Raw genomic sequence first — 22,070 nt, 5'->3', positions numbered from 1 at the left:
TAATTATTTTTATTTTTATAAATTTTAATATATTTAACAATTATTTTAATTAAATACAAAATTATTTTGTATTATATTTTTAATTTTCATTAAAAAATACTTACAATTATGAATATTGTATGTTAAAAAAAATTAATTAAATAAAAAATTAAAAAATATTATAATTTATTATTCAAATATATTTTAATAATAAAAGTAAGTTTATATATTTAAAATCATTTCTAAATTTTTTCTCAACTATCATATATTGCAGTTGATGTTTTGGAGGAACAGTTGATTTCACCTAGTGATGTTCAGGTTTAGCGGGTGTCTGGTGCCAGTGGTGGCGGGGTTCTCTCTTTAGTACCTCCCTACCCCCTTGTTTTATCGAGGAAGGATGGTGCAGCGACAACAACGATTATGCACTTGTGGTTGACCATCTTTGTGTTGTGCTTCCATCTTTATGTCTCATTTGTGGTAGAGAAGGAAATGCTAGGAGGAGGAAAGGGACTGTATGAGGAGAGGCAGTTTCTAGTTGAACGTTGACACAGGTTGGAAAGTGCAAGGAAGATAGCAGCAAACACAAATGAGCAGCAAGTGATCAACATAGGCAGAGTATTGGTTACATGGTGGAGTGAATTAGGCTATGAGGCTCGGACACTTCTCTTAAATGACACTCGTAGGACATTTATCGGTGAAGTGTTCAATTCAAAAAATATTTGTTGGATTTTTAAAAATTCTAGCACGGTTCTAACACAATTTTAAAAGGTATAAATATAATAATTTTCTAAAAACTCAAATTTATTGTATAAATTTTTATTATGATTATAAAAATAAATAACAAATTCTTTTGAACCAATCATGAAAAATATCTTCTTGCTCCCAAAAGAATTTAAGACATACTTTTGCACATAAATATTTATTTTCAATTTATATAATTCAAAATTATATAATATAAAGATCCGTGTCCCCGTATCCTACACATTTTAGAGATTATACGTATCTTCGTATCCGTATCCGTATCGTGTCAGTGTCCGTTCGTATCTGTGCTACATAGGAATTAGGATACGGTAATATGTTGGAGCAAGAAATTTGGTGCCACATCCTATCTCTTGATGGGGCTGGTACACCAAGCAAACAAGGAACTACACGGGCATTCTGGTTCACTAACTGGGTGTGTTCCTGTATGCCAACCATGAACCATCTTCTACTTTCTAGCTACACTCCCAAAAGCTGCTGGTACATGCTGCATAATTATGCAGGTATTTTATGCTTTATAGTTTGCTATACAATTATGCAGGTAGCATTGTTTATCAAATGTTTATCTTGTTTCTGGTTCGTAGTGAAAAAATAGGGACTGACAGATTTAGGTTGGTGGTGAGTATCTGCTATGGAGAAGATGTTGAGAGACTCTAGTTTTTGAAGGATTTTAAATCTGCAGCCCCAAGACGAAAGACCAAGTAACTGAGACGCAGGGGTAAGAAACTGAATTCAATAAGGAAGTAGGGCGGGTCTTTAAAGTTCCTTTTTTGGTGTGACAAAAGCACAAGCAGGTGGTGGGAGTGTGTGTGCAATATTATGGAACAATGAAGGAGCTAGGTATCATTCTAACATTTGCCAAGTTTCTGTCAGCAGTTTTATGTGTTAGTCTTGTACCTAAGGATTCAATTGTATTTTCTCTGCAACTCTTGCAACTCTTGGGTGTTTGTGTGGTAGATCCTACATCTTGTTTCTCTTATGTAATAACTTTTCTTGTTATATCATTTTTGGGTGTTTTATGTATATGTTGTAATAGTTGGTATAAGGGTTGAGACATCCTTCGGTTTATTTTATTTCTTGTTGATTAAGGAAAAAAAAACTAAATCCAAAAAAATATTACATACTCTTAAATCTTTACATTTTCACTCTTTCCCATATTCAAAATTATCTTGGAAGATTTTTTTTTCTCAAATAGCATTATTTTTGCTTTTATTTTTCCATCCAACACATTTTTGTTTTTATTCCTTATCTAGTACTGTTTCTGACTTTTTTCCCCCCTTAAATAACACTATTTTCACTTTTAAATATTTGTAAAATTATAGTGAATTTAAATATTTATAAAATTAAAATAGAAGAAAAATTAAAAAAATAAAAAAATAAAAAATAAATATATAAAAATTTATGAATAAAATATCAATATAATGAAAATAAAATAAAATATTTTATAGATATTTGATGTAAGTAAATATTATGAGTAAAATAAATATAAACCCTAAACCATAAATCCTAAACTCTAAACCATAACCTTTAATCCTAAAAAAATTATAAAAATCATAATATAATCATATTTTTTATTATAATTTATGACATATATCTATATATAACTTATTATTTATATAATTTTTTAATTTAAATATAACATTATTCTAAATTTTTATTTTAAAATTATAATTTATACATTTATTTATTTTATTAAATCTAATAATAAATTTATTTATTTATATACATATCATAAATAACTTAATTTTTATTTATAATTTTTTAAACCATTCTGTTAATATTTTTTTCAAACAATTTTTTTTTAATTTTTACTATTACTTATATTTATATCTTTTGAAATTTTCTTCTATTTCAAGTTTATAAATATTAAAATTTATTACAGTTTTATAAATATTTAAAAATAGAAATAGTAGTATACGAGGAAAAAAAGTAATACTAAATAGAAAAAAATACTAAATAAAGAAATAAAAGTAAAAATAGAGAAAAAATGTTCTATCTTGAAATCCAAACATGTTTCACGTCATAAAACACCCACGGTAATGTAAATGTTTGTTGTATTGGTAACGTCTTCGTCTTGTCACACATTAAATGTGGCATGTGCTTTGCCTGATGACTGTCTATTAATTATTGAAACATAAGTAAGTGGTATACATCCATTCTTTCTCTTTTGTGGATAAGAGGAATCCTCGTGTAATAACCAAATGATTTGATAGGGAAAGTACATAACTAATATTATTAAAATATTCATTTAAATTTAAATTAATTTATTATATTATATAACTAATATTTTTATTTATATTATAAATTGATCAAAATTTTAATTGGTGTCAGCCTAAAAAAAACTTGTATATAAAAGAAATAATTTATAATTTTGATTTGATTAATATAATTTTTAAATTATTCATTTTATCAAAAGGTTATTTTTTTAGCTATTATAGCATTTACTAAATTAATTGTAAATTGTGATTTAGTTAATATAATTTTAAATTTATCTATTTTATCAAAAATGATTTTTTTTTCAACAATAACGTATAAGAAGATAGGACTTAATTTTCAACATATCTACTCTATATGAAAAAGTACTTAGAATTTATTGCTCATCATGAAAACGTCTTTCGAATTTATTTGATGAAAATGCATTCCATCTATAAAGGGTTGCAGCCTCAGCTCCAGGAACTCACATTCACTCAAACAAAATCCATTTGCTTAATTTCTCTTCTCTTCTCTCATAATTCTCATGGCCTCATCTTTATCATCATCTTCTTCTTCTTCTTCTCTAAAGTTTACAGTGCGAAGGTCCCAACCCCAACTGGTGGCTCCTGCTATCCCCACTCCTCATGAACTCAAGCTACTTTCCGACATTGATGATCAAGAAGCCCTGCGTTTCCAAGTTCCAATGATACAAATTTATGGAAAGCAAGCATCAATGGCAGAGAAAGACCCAGTTGAAGTGATTCGGAAAGCACTGTCACAAACACTTGTCTTCTATTACCCATTTGCAGGTAGGCTTAGGGAGGGACCTCACCGCAAACTAATAGTGGATTGCACTGGAGAAGGAGTCATGTTCATCGAGGGTGATGCTGACGTCACACTGGCTGAGTTTGGTGATTCTCTCCAACCTCCATTTCCATGCTTTGATGAACTGCTGTACGATGTTCCTGGCTCACAACAAATTACCGACACTCCCCTTCTACTCGTACAGGTTCACTACACACTCATCAAACTAAGACACGTTTTATTCATTTTCTATATTTTTTTTTTAATTTTTAAAAAACTGATTTCTGATATAATTATTTGTTACTCCCCAATTAAATTCTGTCAAAATCTATACCATATTTTGAAATTTGTTTCTAAAAAAAGGAAAATATAAAAAAGAACTCAAATGCGCTTTCTAGTATAGATTTCAGATCTATATTGAATTGGGAGTTTTACTAGTTCCGAAATTTTAAGTGAAATTCAATGATTTAAATGCTTTCTAATTACGTAAATACTTAACTTGTGTCAAACAGAAAGGTTTTATTTAGTATAACAAATTAAGTAAAGTCGTGTGCAAGATGATTTTTGTTTGTTGAAAGATAAACTAAACCAAAGTCGTGCAATCTTTGGTGAACTTTACTATTTTTAGGCTTATTCATAATGTTGTATCATGCAACATTTTTTTGTTAAAAGTGTGGTTCAGCAATGGTAACAGTAATGGTGCTGTTTAAAAAAAAATTGTTTTCAGGTATATGTCTAATGTATTGGAAGAACACTTTTGATTCATGTTTGTATAATTCATTAATCATTTGTTTAATTTTATTTTATGTGTGATATCTGTTACCTAAAATCCATGACAAATTTGTTTTAATTTATAAGATGTAAGATTCACGGCTTTCCACTGGTTTTAGTAATTTTAAGTTAAGTTTTTGTTGTAGTTATTTGCAGTTCAGTTTTTGTTTTATCACTTTAACATTACAAAATTATTTTAATTCAATAATATTGTTAATAAGTATTAGTTACCTGTCTAAGAGAATATCAAAAACCAGATTATAACTTTTTATTAAAATCTTTAAATTCGTTTTAATTTAAATAAATATGCAACAATTTAGGGTTGAGGTCATCTCTAACTCCTATTTCAATACTGTTAATTGTATTTTAAAATCTTATTTTATCTATTATTCCCTTATTTTTCAAAATAAAAAAATCACTAAAATCACGTGCAAAGTGTTTAGTTTACTAAAACTAAATAATTAGCTAATTTGTCTTAAAGTTATTAAAGTTGTCATATCTTAATAAATATATATATATATATATATATATATAGATATAGATATAATAATTTCGTAATGAATGTGAGAGTTAAACAATGAAATTGTCTGAATTGTTGAAGATGGAATATAAATGCAGGTGACACGACTCAAGTGTGGTGGTTTCATCTTAGCTCTCCGCTTTAGCCACACCATGGTTGATGGTTTTGGTTACCAACAATTCATGAACGCTTGGGCCGAAATGGCTAGAGGAGCAACCAAACCTTCCATTGCACCAGTATGGCGTAGGGAGCTCCTAATGGCAAGAGATCCACCTCGCATTACATGCAACCATCGCGAATACGAGCAAATCCAAGATACCCTCCCTTCTTCCAACCACAACTTGATTCAACGATCATTCTTCTTTGGACGCCTCGATATAGCTGCACTTCGCAAATCCATTCCCCAACACCTTCAACATTGCTCTACATTTGATCTTATCACAGCATGTTTGTGGCGATGTCGCACTAAAGCAATGCAGATAGAGGCAAATGAGGATGTTCGCATGATGTGCATAGTTAACGCACGTGGTCGGTTCAATCCTTCACTACCAGTTGGTTACTACGGCAATGCTTTTGCATATCCGGCGGCAGTAACGAGTGCAGGGAAGCTTTGCCAAAACCCATTTGGGTATGCGGTGGAGTTAATAAATAAAGTGAAAGGTGAGATGAAAGAAGAGTACTTGCAATCTGTTGCCGACTTGATGGTGATGAAGGAACGAAGCTTATTATTCACAACTGTGAGGTCTTATATTGTATCATATTTGGCACGTACGAATTTTAGAGTAATCGATTTTGGTTGGGGTGAAGCTATCTATGGTGGAGTGGCCCATGCTGGGGCTGGGGGCTTTCCAGCGGTATCTTATTTCTGTTCTGCTAAGAATGGAAAAGGAGAAGAAGGAATGACATTTTCGATTTTCTTGCCTGCTGAAGCTATGGAAAGGTTTACCAAAGAGTTTAATGACATGCTTCGCAACCAAAACCAACCTCAAAGCACTTCTAATTTTATAAGGTCTACCTTGTAAACTGTATTTCATGGGATTATAGGTCATTCTCATAATGTGACCGAAGAAAAGAAGTAGATATAATGTGAGATATATTTTGTATTATGAAGAAATGTACTGGTTTGTTGTGATAAATATCAATGAAATTTTAGCAGGTGTAGTTCTTAGGCATTACTAGTGGGTAACATGGTCTAATTTAACAAAATGGAGATATTTTGTATGAAATTTATGTAATTTTTAAACTTTTATAAGAATGAGTGTTTTGTGGTAGAAATTTGTTTCTAAATAACATTTTGTTTTGTTAAATTGTTAATTTATAATTATCTTTTTTATTTAAACTTTTTCACTGTTATTTGATTTGTCCATGAAACAACTTATTAAGAAATTGATAACTCAACTTTATAAAATTAATTTATAAAATGTGATTTACATTACTTATATATTTTTTTTTGTCAACAAAGAATTTTGTAAATTTGAAGTGACTCTTCAGAAAAATGTGAGACAACCTTATACATAAAAAAAAAAAACTAATCTCAAGAGCATGTATCAAAGTTTCAAGTCAAAATAAGGTGAAAATAGTGAGCCAAAGAACCAACTAACCAATCCTATGCTTCTAAAGGAGACTAGAATATGACAATAACATAGCCTAACTCCAAAAAAATAGGTTCCCGAGCACGCTTTCTCAGCAAACCCACATCACCAAAACATGCTAAAAAAAAATTCCTGAACCAGTATGTGCCAGAGCCTACATGTCAAAGCAGCTTGCATACCAGCATGTGCCATTGGGCTAAAACATGTCTTTAACTTTGAATATTTAGTTGAAGTTGAAAGTAATATATTGTATATGCACTATACTAACCCTATGTCTTCCAACAACTTCATATTATAGTGCTAACAAAATAGTTGGTCTTTTATTTAATATCAAGCCTAAAATTTATTGAGGTGTAATAATATTAACAATAATTAGAAGAAGCAAATCAAAGCTTCCTTTGTCCAATTACGAATGTTAATGGAAATATGTTTGGATTGTCAAACAAATATTTAAGTTAATAAAAACAAATACATTAAATAAGAAACAATTTGCAAAACTAAAGTAAAAAAATTAAATAAAAACTTTTCAAAAAACTAAATATCATTTAGGTATAAAACAAAAAGAAATGACAAATAAAAAGAAAAAATTAAAGTTGAAAACGTGCTTGAAAGTAGATTTTAACAAACAAACAAAAAAACCAAGGTTAGGTCATCTTCCCAATTAGATTTCAACAAAAACAAATAAAAAAGTTTAAAAAAAAAACAAATCGTGCTTGATTAAATAAAAAAATCAATTAAAATCTAAAACATGTTTCATAGCACAATTTTAGCAAAAATTAAAGTTACTCGTGGTACCAATAATGAACATTCAGACAATAGTGAAAATACAACTCATTACAGCAAATAGGATTCCCATGCATGTTAGGATTCCCAGTAACGACAAAGGATATTAATTTCACACAAAAATGGATGACACCAACGAACTATCAATATGCATGGCACAAAAAATGACCAGAAAACACCACTGTTACCTTCGTCAACACATGCCTCTTATTATTCAAAACTTCATGTTGTACTATTCCAGGTGTACCCAGGTTAGTGAAGGTAGGTTCTTTACATACAGGAACCTATTAAAATTATTAATTTTCACAACAAAAGGACACTCACTGAAACTATAAACATGACTAAATGTTACTGAATCTGTATGAACAACATAAGAATGCACACATCTCTGCTCACCAATATCCCAAAGCCTATAAGGAAAGATGGATTATTAGTCAACCAAAAACAAAACATATACAAATGCTTATACAAATTCTAATTTACTTAATATCCTACTTAAATGAATATCTGAAATAAAACTAATTCTAATAATAATTAATTTTGTGGATATTTTAGTTGATTAAAATAATATAAAATTACAATTATAAATAAAAAATAAAATAATGTAAAATTAAAATAAAGAAATAAAATTAAAAAATTAAATATAATTATATTATTTTATTTTATTAATCTAAATTACATTATATTATATTATATATATATATATATATTAAGTATATTTTTTTTTATAAAAAAGTAATATTAATAATTATTTTTATTATTATTAATATAAGAAAATTATTTTTTGAGAGCCTTTGTATGCTGTGTTTCACTTTCTCTTCGACTATAGAAGATACCTTATATCTTCATTCATCTTTCTTTGCCTTTACATATGTCTAGATGACTAGAAACAAATATCGTATACAAACAGAGCATTAAGGTACAAATACTGTATACAAACAGAGCATTAAGGTTTGACTATTTCTATCGAAAAATAAACAGACAATTAATGTTTCATAGTAAGAACACCACGGGAAGGAATGGTTTTTGTATTGGTGAACGTCTGGTCAGAAATCACTTCTCATTAAATGTGTTAAATGTGGCACGTTCTTTGCGTGATGATTGTCAAATTATTGAAATATAAGTAATACTTGTTGTATGCATTCATTCTTTTTCTTTCGTGGATAAGATTCTTTCACCTATTAACTCTTATTAACACACAAAAGAAGTAGCTAACCACCACCACTATTACTGAAGTACGTAACAATCCTTTCTTACTCTTAATTTTGATGGGAATGTTTTTCTTTTACATGTACAAAATTTGTGAACACCCTTAACCTAATAAAAAAATAATAATATTTTTCATTTTTCTAATTTATCCATCTCAAATTATTTTATATTTTAAAATAAATTTGGTGTGTATGATCAGCAAAACATAGTACGCAATTACCATAATTCATAGGATTCTGGAATCGAGTTTGTTTATTTGATTATTTTTTGCCACATCTTCTTCTCGCACTTTTAAACCGAAAGTTTAAATGTTGATATTTTTGGTTGAATTTTTAAGTTTTAGTATTTCTGTCCAAAAACAAACAGACAATTAATGTTTCATAGTACGAACACAGTAATGAATGATTGTGAGAAAAGTCTTCGTCTTCTGAGACACATCACTTCTCGTTAAATGTGTCAAATGTGGCACCTGTTTTGCGTGATGATTGTCAAAATATTGAAATATAAGTGGTATACATTCATTCTTTTCTTTTCGTGGATAAGATTCTTTCAATAACTCTCAACATATAAAAAATTTAATATCAAATTTTAAATTCACGGCCTCTGGCAACTTACTGTGATTTTTTCATTATTACTAATTATTATTTATCATTATCTATATTTTTTTATTAATCCTAGAGGCATTTTGCACTGGCTAGGACTCGAAACCAAGCCCCAAATAATGTCACAAGCAAACTGCAGCAGCCAGGATTCGAACCCAAGTCTTTCCAGTGACCAGGGGAAGCATTGACCACTAGACCAGACAAGTTCTTTGGTCATATTATCATTTTTATTATACTTATACATATTAATATAATTTATACATATTAATATAATTATTAATAATAATAATAAAATAAATTATATTTATATTATTAATATTTATTAATATTATTCATATTATTAATATTTATTAATGTTATAATTAATATTATTATTAACATTATATTCATATTATAAATATTATTAATATTTATTAATGTTATAATTAATATTATTATTAACATTATATTCGTATTATTAATATTTATTAATATTATTATTAATATTATTATTAACATTATTATTAATATTATTATTAATATTATTAACATTATTATTAATATTATTAATATTATTATTCATATTATTAATATTATTATTCATATTATTAATATTACTATTAATATTATTAATATTATTATTAATATTATTAATATTATTACTAATATTATTAATATTATTACTAATATTATTAATATTATTAATATTATTATTATTATTATTATTATTAATATTATTATTAATATTATTAATATTATTATTATTATTATTAGTATTAATATTCATATTATTATTAATATTTATTAATATTATTATTGATATTATTATTAGTATTAATATTATTAGTATTAATATTCATATTATTATTATTGTATTCATATTATCAATATTATATTCATATTATTAATATTAATTTTGATATAAATATACATTTAGATATTTATTGTGTGTGTATAGTAGTTTTATTTGACTTGAGTAATATTACTTTTATCCGGATATAGATAGATAGAGAGAAAAAGGAAGAAATTATATAATATTAATATAACTTTAATACTATAAATACATATATATTGATTAATATATTTCTTTATTTAATCATTAATTTTTTAAAACTCATGGTTAAATTTAAATTTACTTTCATATTATTTATATATATATATATATATATATTAATATAAAATTATTTGATATCTTATTTTCAAATATAGGTTATTATAGGTAGTTGTGAAGTTTTTGTTAGATGGCTATATAGGTGTTTGTATCTTACACTTCTTTTCTGATTTGAGATTCTTGTATAAGGATTGAAATATCCTTAAAATGTTTTGTTTAATTATTTTTATTCTTTGTCGATAAAAAAAATCTTATTTTCAAATATTTACTTACATAGATTAAAATTGATATAATGTATAATTTTTAAAATATTTTAAATTATAAATTATTTAATCACTTTGTCATTATGATTTATATATTAGTAGAAAGGGTTATTTAGTAACAACTTTTTACATAGATTTATGGAATAATTAATATAGTTTAAACTATAATGATATGCTAACTAGTAATCTGTATTAGAGATTTAATTAGTAGTTAATGTAAAAGTCATCATTTTATGTTAAAAGATAATATTGTTTGTTGACAATATTCTTTACTATAACACACAAGTAAAACCAACTACCTATAATGAACTTAATTAAGTCAATATGATCGTAAAATAATAATTAATATGATAGTTGATTTTAATGTAATAGGTAATATGATGACTATGAGTATGACATATATTAAATTTGATTCATACTAATAGATAATATAATAAATTATGTTTAGATTCAAGTAGATTATAGATAAATTAAATGTGATTCATATGTTAATATTGTTAGTATCATTATTATTGTTAGTATTATTATTATTGTTAGTATTATTAATATTTTTAGTATTATTAATATTGTTAGTATTATTAATATTGTTAGTATTGTTAATATTATTAATATTGTTAATATTATTAATATTATTAATATTGTTTGTATTATTAATATTGTTAGTATTATTAATAATAATAAGTATAATAAAAATCATAATAAAACTAAAGAATTTGCTTGGTGTAGTGGTTAAATTTTACTTGGTTGCTGAAGGATTGCTGAAGGAACCTGGTTTCGAATCCCATTCACTGCTAATTTTATTTTATGGTGCTAATATTTACATACGGAAAAAATCCGTATGTAAACATACATACGGATTTTGATTCCCGCTGCATGGCGCCAAAAATTACATACGGATTTTAATCCGTATGTAATGTTGATTTTACATACGGATTTTAATCTGTATGTAATTCGCGTTTTTCTTGTAGTGCAATTGGTATATAATATTAAATTTATTTGTGTGATTTGATATAAAGAAAATTCAATTTAAAGAGATAGGAATACGTAAATATGCAGAAGTAAAATAAATAAAAAAGAAGATCTTCCATTGTGATTCCACACACACAAAATATGAAAAATGCAAAACCATGGATACCAAATATTCTTTGACTGGTAAGCACTTGATAAGGTCAGGTTATATTGTGGCTGTGTGACACTTTGGGTCCATTTTCGTATTGATGTATGACCTTTCATAAATAATCTTATATGCAAACTTATGTTTAACTTTATTTTATATTTATAAACTTTAGTTTAATAATAATAATACACTTCAATGTCTATATCTTATAATGAATGATTATCTAGATACATGAAATAATTTGAATTTAATCATGAAAAAATAAAATTTTATTTTAATATTTAAGCAACTAAAAACTTAAATAATGTCATAATTATACTTGTTGAAGATCCCTCATCGACTAGATATTAGAGCCTTTCATTATATATAAGTGGGTGCAAACCTCAACCTTATGAGCCAGTTTTATGGGATTGAGTTAGGCTTAAAGTCCACTTTGTAATAATACTCTATTAAATTATAAGAGACAAATTTACTATTAAAATTATTTTAATTTTAAGAATTAAAATAGCATTGTTAAAAATTATTTTGTTCTTAAGTTATAATATTCAGAATATTCGGTATTGTTTATCTTATGTTATCATGAAAGAGAAAGATTTATTATGCATCCAAGAGTAATACACTTTCATTTCAGATTATTGTTAGTTTGAAAAATATTGTCATCTGAAAATTGAAAATTCCCAGTTTATAATTGTAATTAGGTTAATATAATTTTAAAATTGTTTATTTCATAAAAAAAATTATGAATAATCTTTTAGTTTTGAAGTCTTAGAAAGTATTATTGCTCGTCATGAAAACGTGTTTCGTATTTATTTAATGAGAATGATTTCCATCTATAAAGGGTTGCAGGCTGAGCCCTAGGAACTCACATTCACTCAACCAAAATCCACTTGCTTAATTTCTCTTCTCTTCTCTCATAATTCTCATGGCCTCATCTTTATCATCATCTTCTTCTTCTTCTTCTCTAAAGTTTACAGTGCGAAGGTCCCAACCCCAGCTGGTGGCTCCTGCTATCCCCACTCCTCATGAACTCAAGCTACTTTCCGACATTGATGATCAAGAAGCCCTGCGTTTCCACATTCCAATGATACAAATTTATAGAAAGCAGGCATCAATGGCAGAGAAAGACCCAGTTGAAGTGATTCGGAAAGCATTGTCACAAACACTTGTCTTCTATTACCCATTTGCGGGTAGGCTTAGGGAGGGACCTCAGCGCAAACTAATGGTGGATTGCACTGGAGAAGGTGTCATGTTCATGGAGGGTGATGCTGACGTCACACTGGCTGAGTTTGGTGATTCTCTCCAACCTCCATTTCCATGCTTTGATGAACTGCTGTACGATGTTCCTGGCTCACAACAAATTACCAACACTCCCCTTCTACTCGTACAGGTTCACTACACATACTCATCAAACTAAGACACGTTTTATTCATTTTATATTTTTTATTTATTTCAGGTATATGTCGAATGTATTGGAAGAACACTTTTGATTCTTGTTTTTATAATTCATTAATCATTTGTTTAATTTTATTTTATGTGTGATATCTGTTACCTAAAATCCATGACAAATTTGTTTTAATTTATAAGATGTAAGATTCACGGCTTTCCACTGGTTTTAGTAATTTTAAGTTAATTTTTTGTTGTAGTTATTTGCAGTTCAGCTTTTGTTTTATCACTTTAACATTACAAAATTATTTTAATTCAATAATATTGTTAATAAGTTTTTTTTTTGTTAATAAGTATTATTGTTACCTGTCTAATAGAATATCAAAAACCAGATTATAACTTTTTATTAAAATCTTTAAATTCGTTTTAATTTAAATAAATATGCAACAATTTATGGTTGAGGTCATCTCTAACTCCTATTTTAATACTGTGAATTGCATTTTAAAATCTTATTTTATCTATTATTCACTTATTCTTCAAAATAAAAAAAAATCACTAAAATCACGTGCACAAGTGCTTAGTTTACTAAAATTAAATAATTAAATTGACATATCACATTTTCATTTTAGCTCATTTTTCTTAAGTTACACAATTTCAATTATGATATCTTAAATATATATTAGAATTTCATAATAAATGTGAGAGTTAAACAATGAAATTGTCTAATTTGTTGAAAATGAAATATAAATGCAGGTGACACGACTCAAGTGTGGTGGTTTCATCTTAGCCCTCCAATTTAACCACACCATGGTTGATGCTTTTGGTTGTCAACAATTCATGAACGCTTGGGCCGAAATGGCTAGAGGAGCAACAAAACCTTCCATTGCACCAGTATGGCGTAGGGAGCTCCTAATGGCAAGAGATCCACCTCGCATTACACGCAACCACCGCGAATACGAGCAAATCCAAGATATCCTCCCTTCTTCCAACCACAACTTGATTCAACGATCATTCTTCTTTGGACGCCTCGACATAGCTGCACTTCGCAAATTCATTCCCCAACACCTTCAACATTGCTCCACATTTGATCTTATCGCAGCATGTCTTTGGCGATGTCGCACAAAAGCAATGCAGATAGAGGCGAATGAGGATGTTCGCATGATGTGCATAGTTAACGCACGTGGTCGGTTCAATCCTCCACTACCAGTTGGTTACTACGGCAATGCTTTTGCATATCCGGCGGCAGTAACGAGTGCAGGGAAGCTTTGCCAAAACCCATTTGGGTATGCAGTGGAGTTAATAAATAAAGTGAAAGGTGAGATGAAAGAAGAGTACTTGCAATCTGTTGCCGACTTGATGGTGATGAAGGAACGAAGCTTATTATTCACAACTGTGAGGTCTTGTATTGTGTCATATTTGGTACAAGTGAAATTTAGAGCCATGGATTTTGGGTGGGGTGAGGCTGTGTATGGTGGAGTGGCCGAAGCTGGGGCTGGAAGCTTTCCAGGGGCATCTTATTTCTGTTCTGCTAAGAATGGAAAAGGAGAAGAAGGAATAATATTTCCGATTAGCTTGCCTGCTGAAGCTATGGAGAGGTTTGCGAAGGAGTTTAATCACATGCTTCGCAACCAAAACCAACCTCAAAGCACTTTTGCTAATTTTATAACGTCTACCTTGTAAATTGTATTTCGTGGGATTGTAGGTCATTCTCATAATGTTATCGGAGAAAATAAAGTAGATATAATGTGTGATATATACTTTATTATGAAAGGGTTTTTTTTTTTTATAGTTTATTGTGATAAATATTAATGGAATTTAAGCATGTGTAGTTCCTAGTTAATACTTATAAAATGAGTGTTTGGTGGTAGAAATTTGTAATGTTGAAAATCTGTTTCTCAATACCATTTTGTTTTGTTAAATTGTTAATTTATAATTAATTTTTTTTTTAACTTCTTCATTGGTATTTGATTTGTCCATGAAACAACTTATTAACAACTAGAGAACTCAACCTTATAAAACCAATTTAAAAAATGAGGTTTACATCCACTTATATATGGTAAAATGTTATTATCTTTAGTCAATGTGAGATCTTCAACACTTCTTGAACTATAAGTTGTTTCATTTTTTTTATCGACAAAAAAAGAATAGAATAAATGGAGGTATTTCAGGAATATCTCAACCCTTATACGAAAAGAGTGACATCCATCTGCCAATCACATGTAATGCTACCTAGAAACAAAAACAACACCCCCTAACTAGGAACGAACCGTCTCTACCCAACCTCCCCCCTCTAGCCTTTCCTAATTTTGATTGATCTCATGCAAACCAGAGGTTCAAGACACTAATTAGAGTAGGAAAAGCTCGCTAAGCGTACTTTTGAAGTGACCCATGACTAGACTTGTAGCTGCAACAATATTGTGAAAATTTATATATGATCTATGCGTTCCTTCTTTAAGATCCTCTTATTCCTTTTGTAACCTATAACAATTTTGCAAATTATATAATGTAATCTTTACATGATAGTGAAGTAATTTGTAACTAAAATCGAAGAATATCAATAATTATTGTTGGAGATCCCACACCGACTAGAGATTAGAGCCGGTTTTATGGGGTTGAGTTAGGCTTAAAATCCACTTCGTAATATGGTATCAGAGCCATTACGAGTCTATCCTAGCAAGAGTATTTGTTGGGCTTATCAGGCCACCCGCTATCGGACCCACCCATAATATATAGTCTCACGCACGAGTAGGTAGTCTCGACGTGAGGGGGGTGTGTTGGAGATCCCACACCGACTAGAGATTAAAGCCGGTTTTATGGGGTTGAGTTAGGCTTAAAATCCACTTCGTAATAATTATGTTAATCAACTATTGAACTCTGATATTTTAGTTGAAGTTGGATGAAATATATTATATGCAATATACTAAGAGTAAACCCTATGTCTTTCGACCAACTTCTTCAAGAATGTAGTGCTAATAAGATAGTTGGTCTTTTATTTGTTATTAAGCCTAAATTTGATTGCGTGTAACGTATTAACAATAATTGAAAAAACCAAATCAAAGTGTTCTTTGTCCAATTACAAATGTTAATAAGATAGTTGGTCTTTTATTTGTTATTAAGCCTAAATTTGATTGCGTGTAACATATTAACAATAATTGAAAAAACCAAATCAAAGTTTTCTTTGTCCAATTACAAATGTTAATAAGATAGTTGGTCTTTTATTTGTTATTAAGCCTAAATTTGATTGCGTGTAACATATTAACAATAATTGAAAAAACCAAATCAAAGTTTTCTTTCTCCAATTACAAATGTTAATAAAAATATCTTTGGATTGTCACACAAATATTTAACTTAATAAAAAAATGCATTAAATAAGAAACAATTGACAAAAATAAAGTAAAAAAAAAAATAAAAACCATTAAATAATTTTTTTCAGAAAACTAAAAATCATTTAGGTATAAAACAAAAGAAATGTAAAATAAAAAGAAAAAAGGAAAAATTAAAGTTGAAAACGTGCTTGAAAGTAGATATTTTAACAAACAAAAAATAATTAAGGTTAGGTCATGTTCCCAACTAACAATTTCTACAAAAACATGTAAAAATGTTTTAAAAAATCGTGTTGATTAAATAAAAATAAATAAATTCAAATCTAAAACATGTTTCATAGCACAATTTTACCAAAAATAAACCAAGAGGTTGAAATCGTGTTAGAACAATAACTAAAAAAAAAATTCAAAAAAAATAAGTAAAGTTGTAGTGGCTATTTCCAATAAAAGGTAACACATTATATATTGTATTCATGTTTACTTTACTTGTTAATTATGTTAGTGTTTATTATGATTCATGAACAATATTTACTAATTACTACTTATTTGAAAAGAGAAAATTTTCGTACACTTGCATATATTTTCAATCCATAAAAAAATAAAATTATCTCAATTTTTTTTACCATCTTCTTATATACAATTTTCTTAATATTTTTGGAAATCATGAGTAAGGCATCTTAACAACAAATCCAAATATTATTAATGCAATTATCAGCACCAATTGTCAAGTAATATAAACATAAAAGCTTTTACTTTGCGAATTCTTAATATACGTGGGGAACTTAGCTTCCCTTGTGCGAGGATCTGGACTGAAGAGCCTTCACAAGGTTGCAAATAGAAACAGCATCTGCGGTGCCGATTCATATTCATAGACATGACCATTGCTAATCTATATCTGTAAAATAAGAAAATAATTTAACATTATCATGCCAATAAACCCAAGAAGTAGAAAATATGTATTGTTGAGTATATCATGCTTCCAAGTGTATAGATATCACATAATTATTAAGGATGACAATGTGGGTTGACATGTTCTGTTATGATCCATCTCACGTTTAGCCCACAAAACACAGGTTGAGTTGGTCCGCCTTGCACAAAAAATGTAGATTTATTTTACTTGTCCGCCCTACATAAGAGGTAGTCTGTGGGCCAGCCTGCATAAAAAAAATTAAAATTTTAGTACTTATAAAAAACTATATTTTTCCTTCTGAAAAATTAAAATTTAATACATATTTCAATTCATTCGGTTAAGATTAAAATATAAAGAAATTCAAGTACGAGAGTTGTTATAAGGTTTGATTAAAAATAATTAAAGTTTTGTCACTCTTAATATTAACTTACTTAAATGATTAAACTAAAATATTCTCTTTTTACATTAAATTTAATTTTTATAAAATAAAATAAAGGTCACGCTGTAATAATAAGTGACTGAGGTATAATTTATTTATTTAAAAAACTAAAATAATTTTTTTTATTTACGCGGGTCAGCCAACCCGCGTCACGTTGACCCGTGTAAACTGCAAGTTATGCGAGACGGATCTAAATAAGTCAGAAGACTAAATTATTAACTCATCCCGTATTTTTTTTTTTTAGCGGACTGCAGCCAGCTCACATAACATGCCCGTATTATCATCCTACACATAATTAATAGAAAGATTAATTCCTTTGACTTCTTGAACATATATCAATTGATGTGATTTACAAAAGCAATGTTAGGTACCATCATATTTTTATCATGTGATTAAAAATATTAATCATCAGAATTAGGAAATTATGCTACATTAACAAAATGTCACAAGCATGGTTGAATACTTTCAACTACTACCATGTGTTTAAAAGCAACCTTTTAAGGAAGGAAAAATTAAAGAGGAAGGTAAACTTACTTAGTATTTTCTCTGGGAGGTAACCAACCGATTATTCAAAACACAGTCCAGACACCACCAGGGAAGTCTTTATTATCATCCTTGGTTCCGTCAGTAATGGAAGGTTAGTGAAGGTAGGTTCTTTACATACAGGAACCTATTTAATAAATTATTCAAAACTATAAATAAATACATATCCTAAATTATTTAATATTATTCTTAAATAAAAATAAATAATTATTTAATGTCCTACTTAAATAAAAATAAAAACTTCCAATAGATAAAATTTCTAAATTATTCAAAATTCTAAACAAATAGAAATCCTAAATAAATGAATGTCATATTTAAATAAAAATTTGCAATAACATTTCTAAATTATTCAAAAATCTAAACAAATACAAATCCTAAAATTCTTTAATGTCATACTTATATAAAATATCTTAAATAAATTCTTAAATTATTTAAAATCTTACTAAATACAAATTCTAAACTATTAAATGTCCTACTTAAATTAAAATCTAAAATAAAGTAAATTTTTAAATTATTCAAAATTCAAATACACATAAATCATAACCTAAAATTTATAAGTTTTTCAAAATTCTAAATAAATACAAAATATTAAATTATTTTATTTTTTATTTAAATAAAAAATTTAAAGTAAATAAAATCACTAAAAATTTCAAAGTCATAAATAAAAATAAATCCAAAAACTTTTAATGTCATTCTTAAATAAAAATTAAATATTACTAAAATTCCTAAATTATTCAAAATTCTAAATAAATACATATCCTAAGTTATTTAATATCATTATTAACTAAAAATATAAATTAATTAAATTTTAAAGTTTTCTAAAGTTCTAAATAAATACATATCCTAAATTATTTTATTTTCTACTTAAAGAATTATCTAAAACAAATATAAAATCTAAATTATTTAATTTTCTATTTAAAAATTTAAAATAAACTAAATTTCTAAATTATCCAAAATTTTAAATTAATACAAACTCTAAGTTATTTAATATCATATTTAAATTAAAAATTACAATAAATAGAATTCTTAAGTTACTTAAAGTTTTAAACAAATAAAAATCATAAATTATTGAATTTCGTACTGAAATAAAATTTTTTAATAAATAAAGTTCTTAAATAATTTAAATAATAAAAAAGATAAATCCTAAATTATTGAATGTCATAATTAAACAAAAAAATTATAATAAATAAAATTCTTAAATTATTCAAAACCGTAATAAATAATAATTCTGAATTATACTTAAATGAATATTTGAAACAAATAATTTAAAATTTTAAATAAACACAAATCATAACTTATTTTATATATACTTTAAAACAAATCTTAAATATTATTTTTTTTAAAAATTTAAAATCCAAAATAAATACAAGATCTGAAATTATTTTATTTCCTACTTAAATAAAAAAAATATAAAATAAATTAAAATTCTAAGTTTTTTATTATTCTAAATAAATAAAAATCCTAAACTTTGTAGTGTCATTCTTAAACAAAAATTGAAAACAATAAAATTCCTAAATTATTCAAAATTTTAAATAAATCCATATCCTAAATTATTTAATGTCATTTTTATAAAAAAAAATCTAAAATTAATAAAATTTCTAACTTTTCAAATTTCTAAATAAATACAAATCCTAAATTTTATACTTAAATAATAATCTAAAATAAATAATACTTTTAAAATTTTCAAAATCCTAAATAAATACATAACCTAAATTATTTAATGTTCTACTTTAATAAAAATATGAAATAAATTAAATTCCAAAATTATTTAAAATCTAAAAATAAATAGACACCCTAAATTATTAATTATGTCATACGTAAATACAAAAATAAAATAATTAAAATTCTAAAATTATTCAAAATCTTAAATAAATTCAAATTAAAATTATTTAATATCTTACTTAACTACAAATTTTCAATAAATAAAATTTCTAAATTATTCAAACTTTTAAATAAATACAAATCTTAACTTATTTAAGGTTCTACTTAATTAAAAGTGTGAAATAAAAAAAAATTCTAAGTTATTCAAAATTCTAAATAAATACAAACCCTAACTTATTTTATGTCATACATAAATAAAAATCTAAACCAAATAAATTTCTATGTTTTTAAAAGCCTTAAATTATTGTATTTCCTAGTTAAATAAAAATCTAAAATAAATAAAATTTATAAGTTTCTCAAAATTCTAAATTATAATAAATCCAAAAAAAAAATATCATTCTTAAATAAAAAATAAAAAATTAATAAAATTTCTAAAGTATTCAAAATACTAAATATACTAAATAGATACAACATCCTAATTTATTTAATTACATTCTTAAATAAAAATCTAAAATTAATAAAAAATTTAAGTTTTTCAAAATTCTAAGTTATTGTATTTCCTACTTAAAGAATATAAAAAAATAAATATTTTTTTATTTATTTTCAAAATCCTAAATAAATAAACTTAAATTATTTAATATTTTACTTAAATAAAAATATGAAATAATTTAAATTTTTAAATTAATAGAAAATCCTAAATAAACAGAAAACATAAATATTTAATGTCATTATTTAATTGCGTTCTTAAATAAAAATTTAAAATTAATAAAATTTCTAATTTTTAAAAATTATTTAATGTTCAAATTAAATAAAAATCATAAACAAATTAAATTCCTAAATTTGTTCAAAATCCTAAATAAAAAGAGAAACCGTAAATATTTAGTATCATAAATAAATAAAATTATTAACTTATTCAAAATCTTAAATAAATACAAATCTAAAATATTTTGATGTTCTGCGTAAACAAAATTTAAAATAAATAAATCAACAAAATTTGAAGGGAATAGAATAATTTTTGTATGTTAATGATTTCAAAAAAGATAAAATTGTTTTTGAGTTATTCGTCTTTTTGGGATGAATATTTCTTTTACAAAACTGTTTATTGTTATTTATTTATCTAAAAGTTAATCATTTTGTAATTTATTGATACTTGAACCATTTGTTTATTTACTTATACTATTTATATTAATTTTAGTATGTTTAGGTTTTTACGTATTCGTATATGCATCATGGTTATGGATTATTGTTTAGAATTAAGGGATGCTTGGTAGGTTTGGTGGTTGTGGGGTTGTGTTACGGGTAGGGTTATGGTTAAAGGTGTGATTAGGGTTAGAGATTAGTGTTTGGGCTAAACATTAGGGATAGGGTTTTCGTCTTTCTTTACAAATGAGTGAGCGTGTGAACAATAACTTTTTACATTATTACTCACTCTTATTTTAGTGTAAATAAATAGATCAAAACATGTGTGTCTTTCACTTTTTCATCTTTGATGAATAGTATATTTGTAGAACTTCTTTGTTTGGATGAGATAGTGGATTTGAAAAAAAAAATGTAAAGAAAGTAAGGTTGTTTAGATTAAGATAAATTATGAAAATGAAAGAAAACTTTATGAAAGTTTACGAGAGTGATGTGATGGATATAGTTAAAATTTTAATTGATAAAAATGATTTTTGTAATAAAATTTAATATAAAAAGTAATTTTTAAAATGTAAATAAAATTTAAATTAAAAGAATAAATTATTATATATTTTAATATATAAAAAATTATATTTTAAAATGATAATAAATTAATTTAAATAAAATAAATTTTCAATTTATTATTAAAATAAAATATTAATATTTATTTTTTATTATAATATTTGTCTTAATTATTTATTTACAAAATGTAATTATTAATGAAAGAAAATTATATTATAAAAGATTAATTTATTAAAATAATCTTTTTTCAAATTTTCTCGCACTTTTAAAC

At 26.0% G+C, this 22,070-nt stretch overlaps 2 protein-coding genes across 2 annotated transcripts; both read left to right on the top strand.

Annotated features, from left to right (window-relative positions):
• Positions 1-3,353: 3,353 nt before the first annotated feature.
• On the top strand, positions 3,354-6,187 carry LOC137831759 (benzyl alcohol O-benzoyltransferase). Its single transcript, XM_068639566.1, has 2 exons — positions 3,354-3,940; positions 5,125-6,187. The coding sequence occupies exons 1-2, from the start codon at positions 3,476-3,478 to the stop codon at positions 6,046-6,048; spliced, it is 1,389 nt and encodes a 462-aa protein (XP_068495667.1). The 5' UTR covers positions 3,354-3,475; the 3' UTR covers positions 6,049-6,187.
• Positions 6,188-12,533: 6,346 nt separating this feature from the next.
• On the top strand, positions 12,534-14,835 carry LOC137831758 (benzyl alcohol O-benzoyltransferase). The gene is made up of 2 exons (XM_068639565.2): positions 12,534-13,069; positions 13,819-14,835. Exons 1-2 carry the CDS (start codon positions 12,605-12,607, stop codon positions 14,743-14,745), a joined length of 1,392 nt encoding a protein of 463 aa, XP_068495666.1. The 5' UTR covers positions 12,534-12,604; the 3' UTR covers positions 14,746-14,835.
• Positions 14,836-22,070: the final 7,235 nt, after the last annotated feature.

Source organism: Phaseolus vulgaris, chromosome 6 (genome assembly GCF_051622355.1).
Source record: "Phaseolus vulgaris cultivar YP4 chromosome 6, ASM5162235v1, whole genome shotgun sequence".
NCBI classification, from domain to species: domain Eukaryota; kingdom Viridiplantae; phylum Streptophyta; class Magnoliopsida; order Fabales; family Fabaceae; genus Phaseolus; species Phaseolus vulgaris.
The sequence above is the reverse complement of the archived record's forward strand: the minus strand, read 5'-3'. Positions and strand labels throughout refer to the sequence as shown.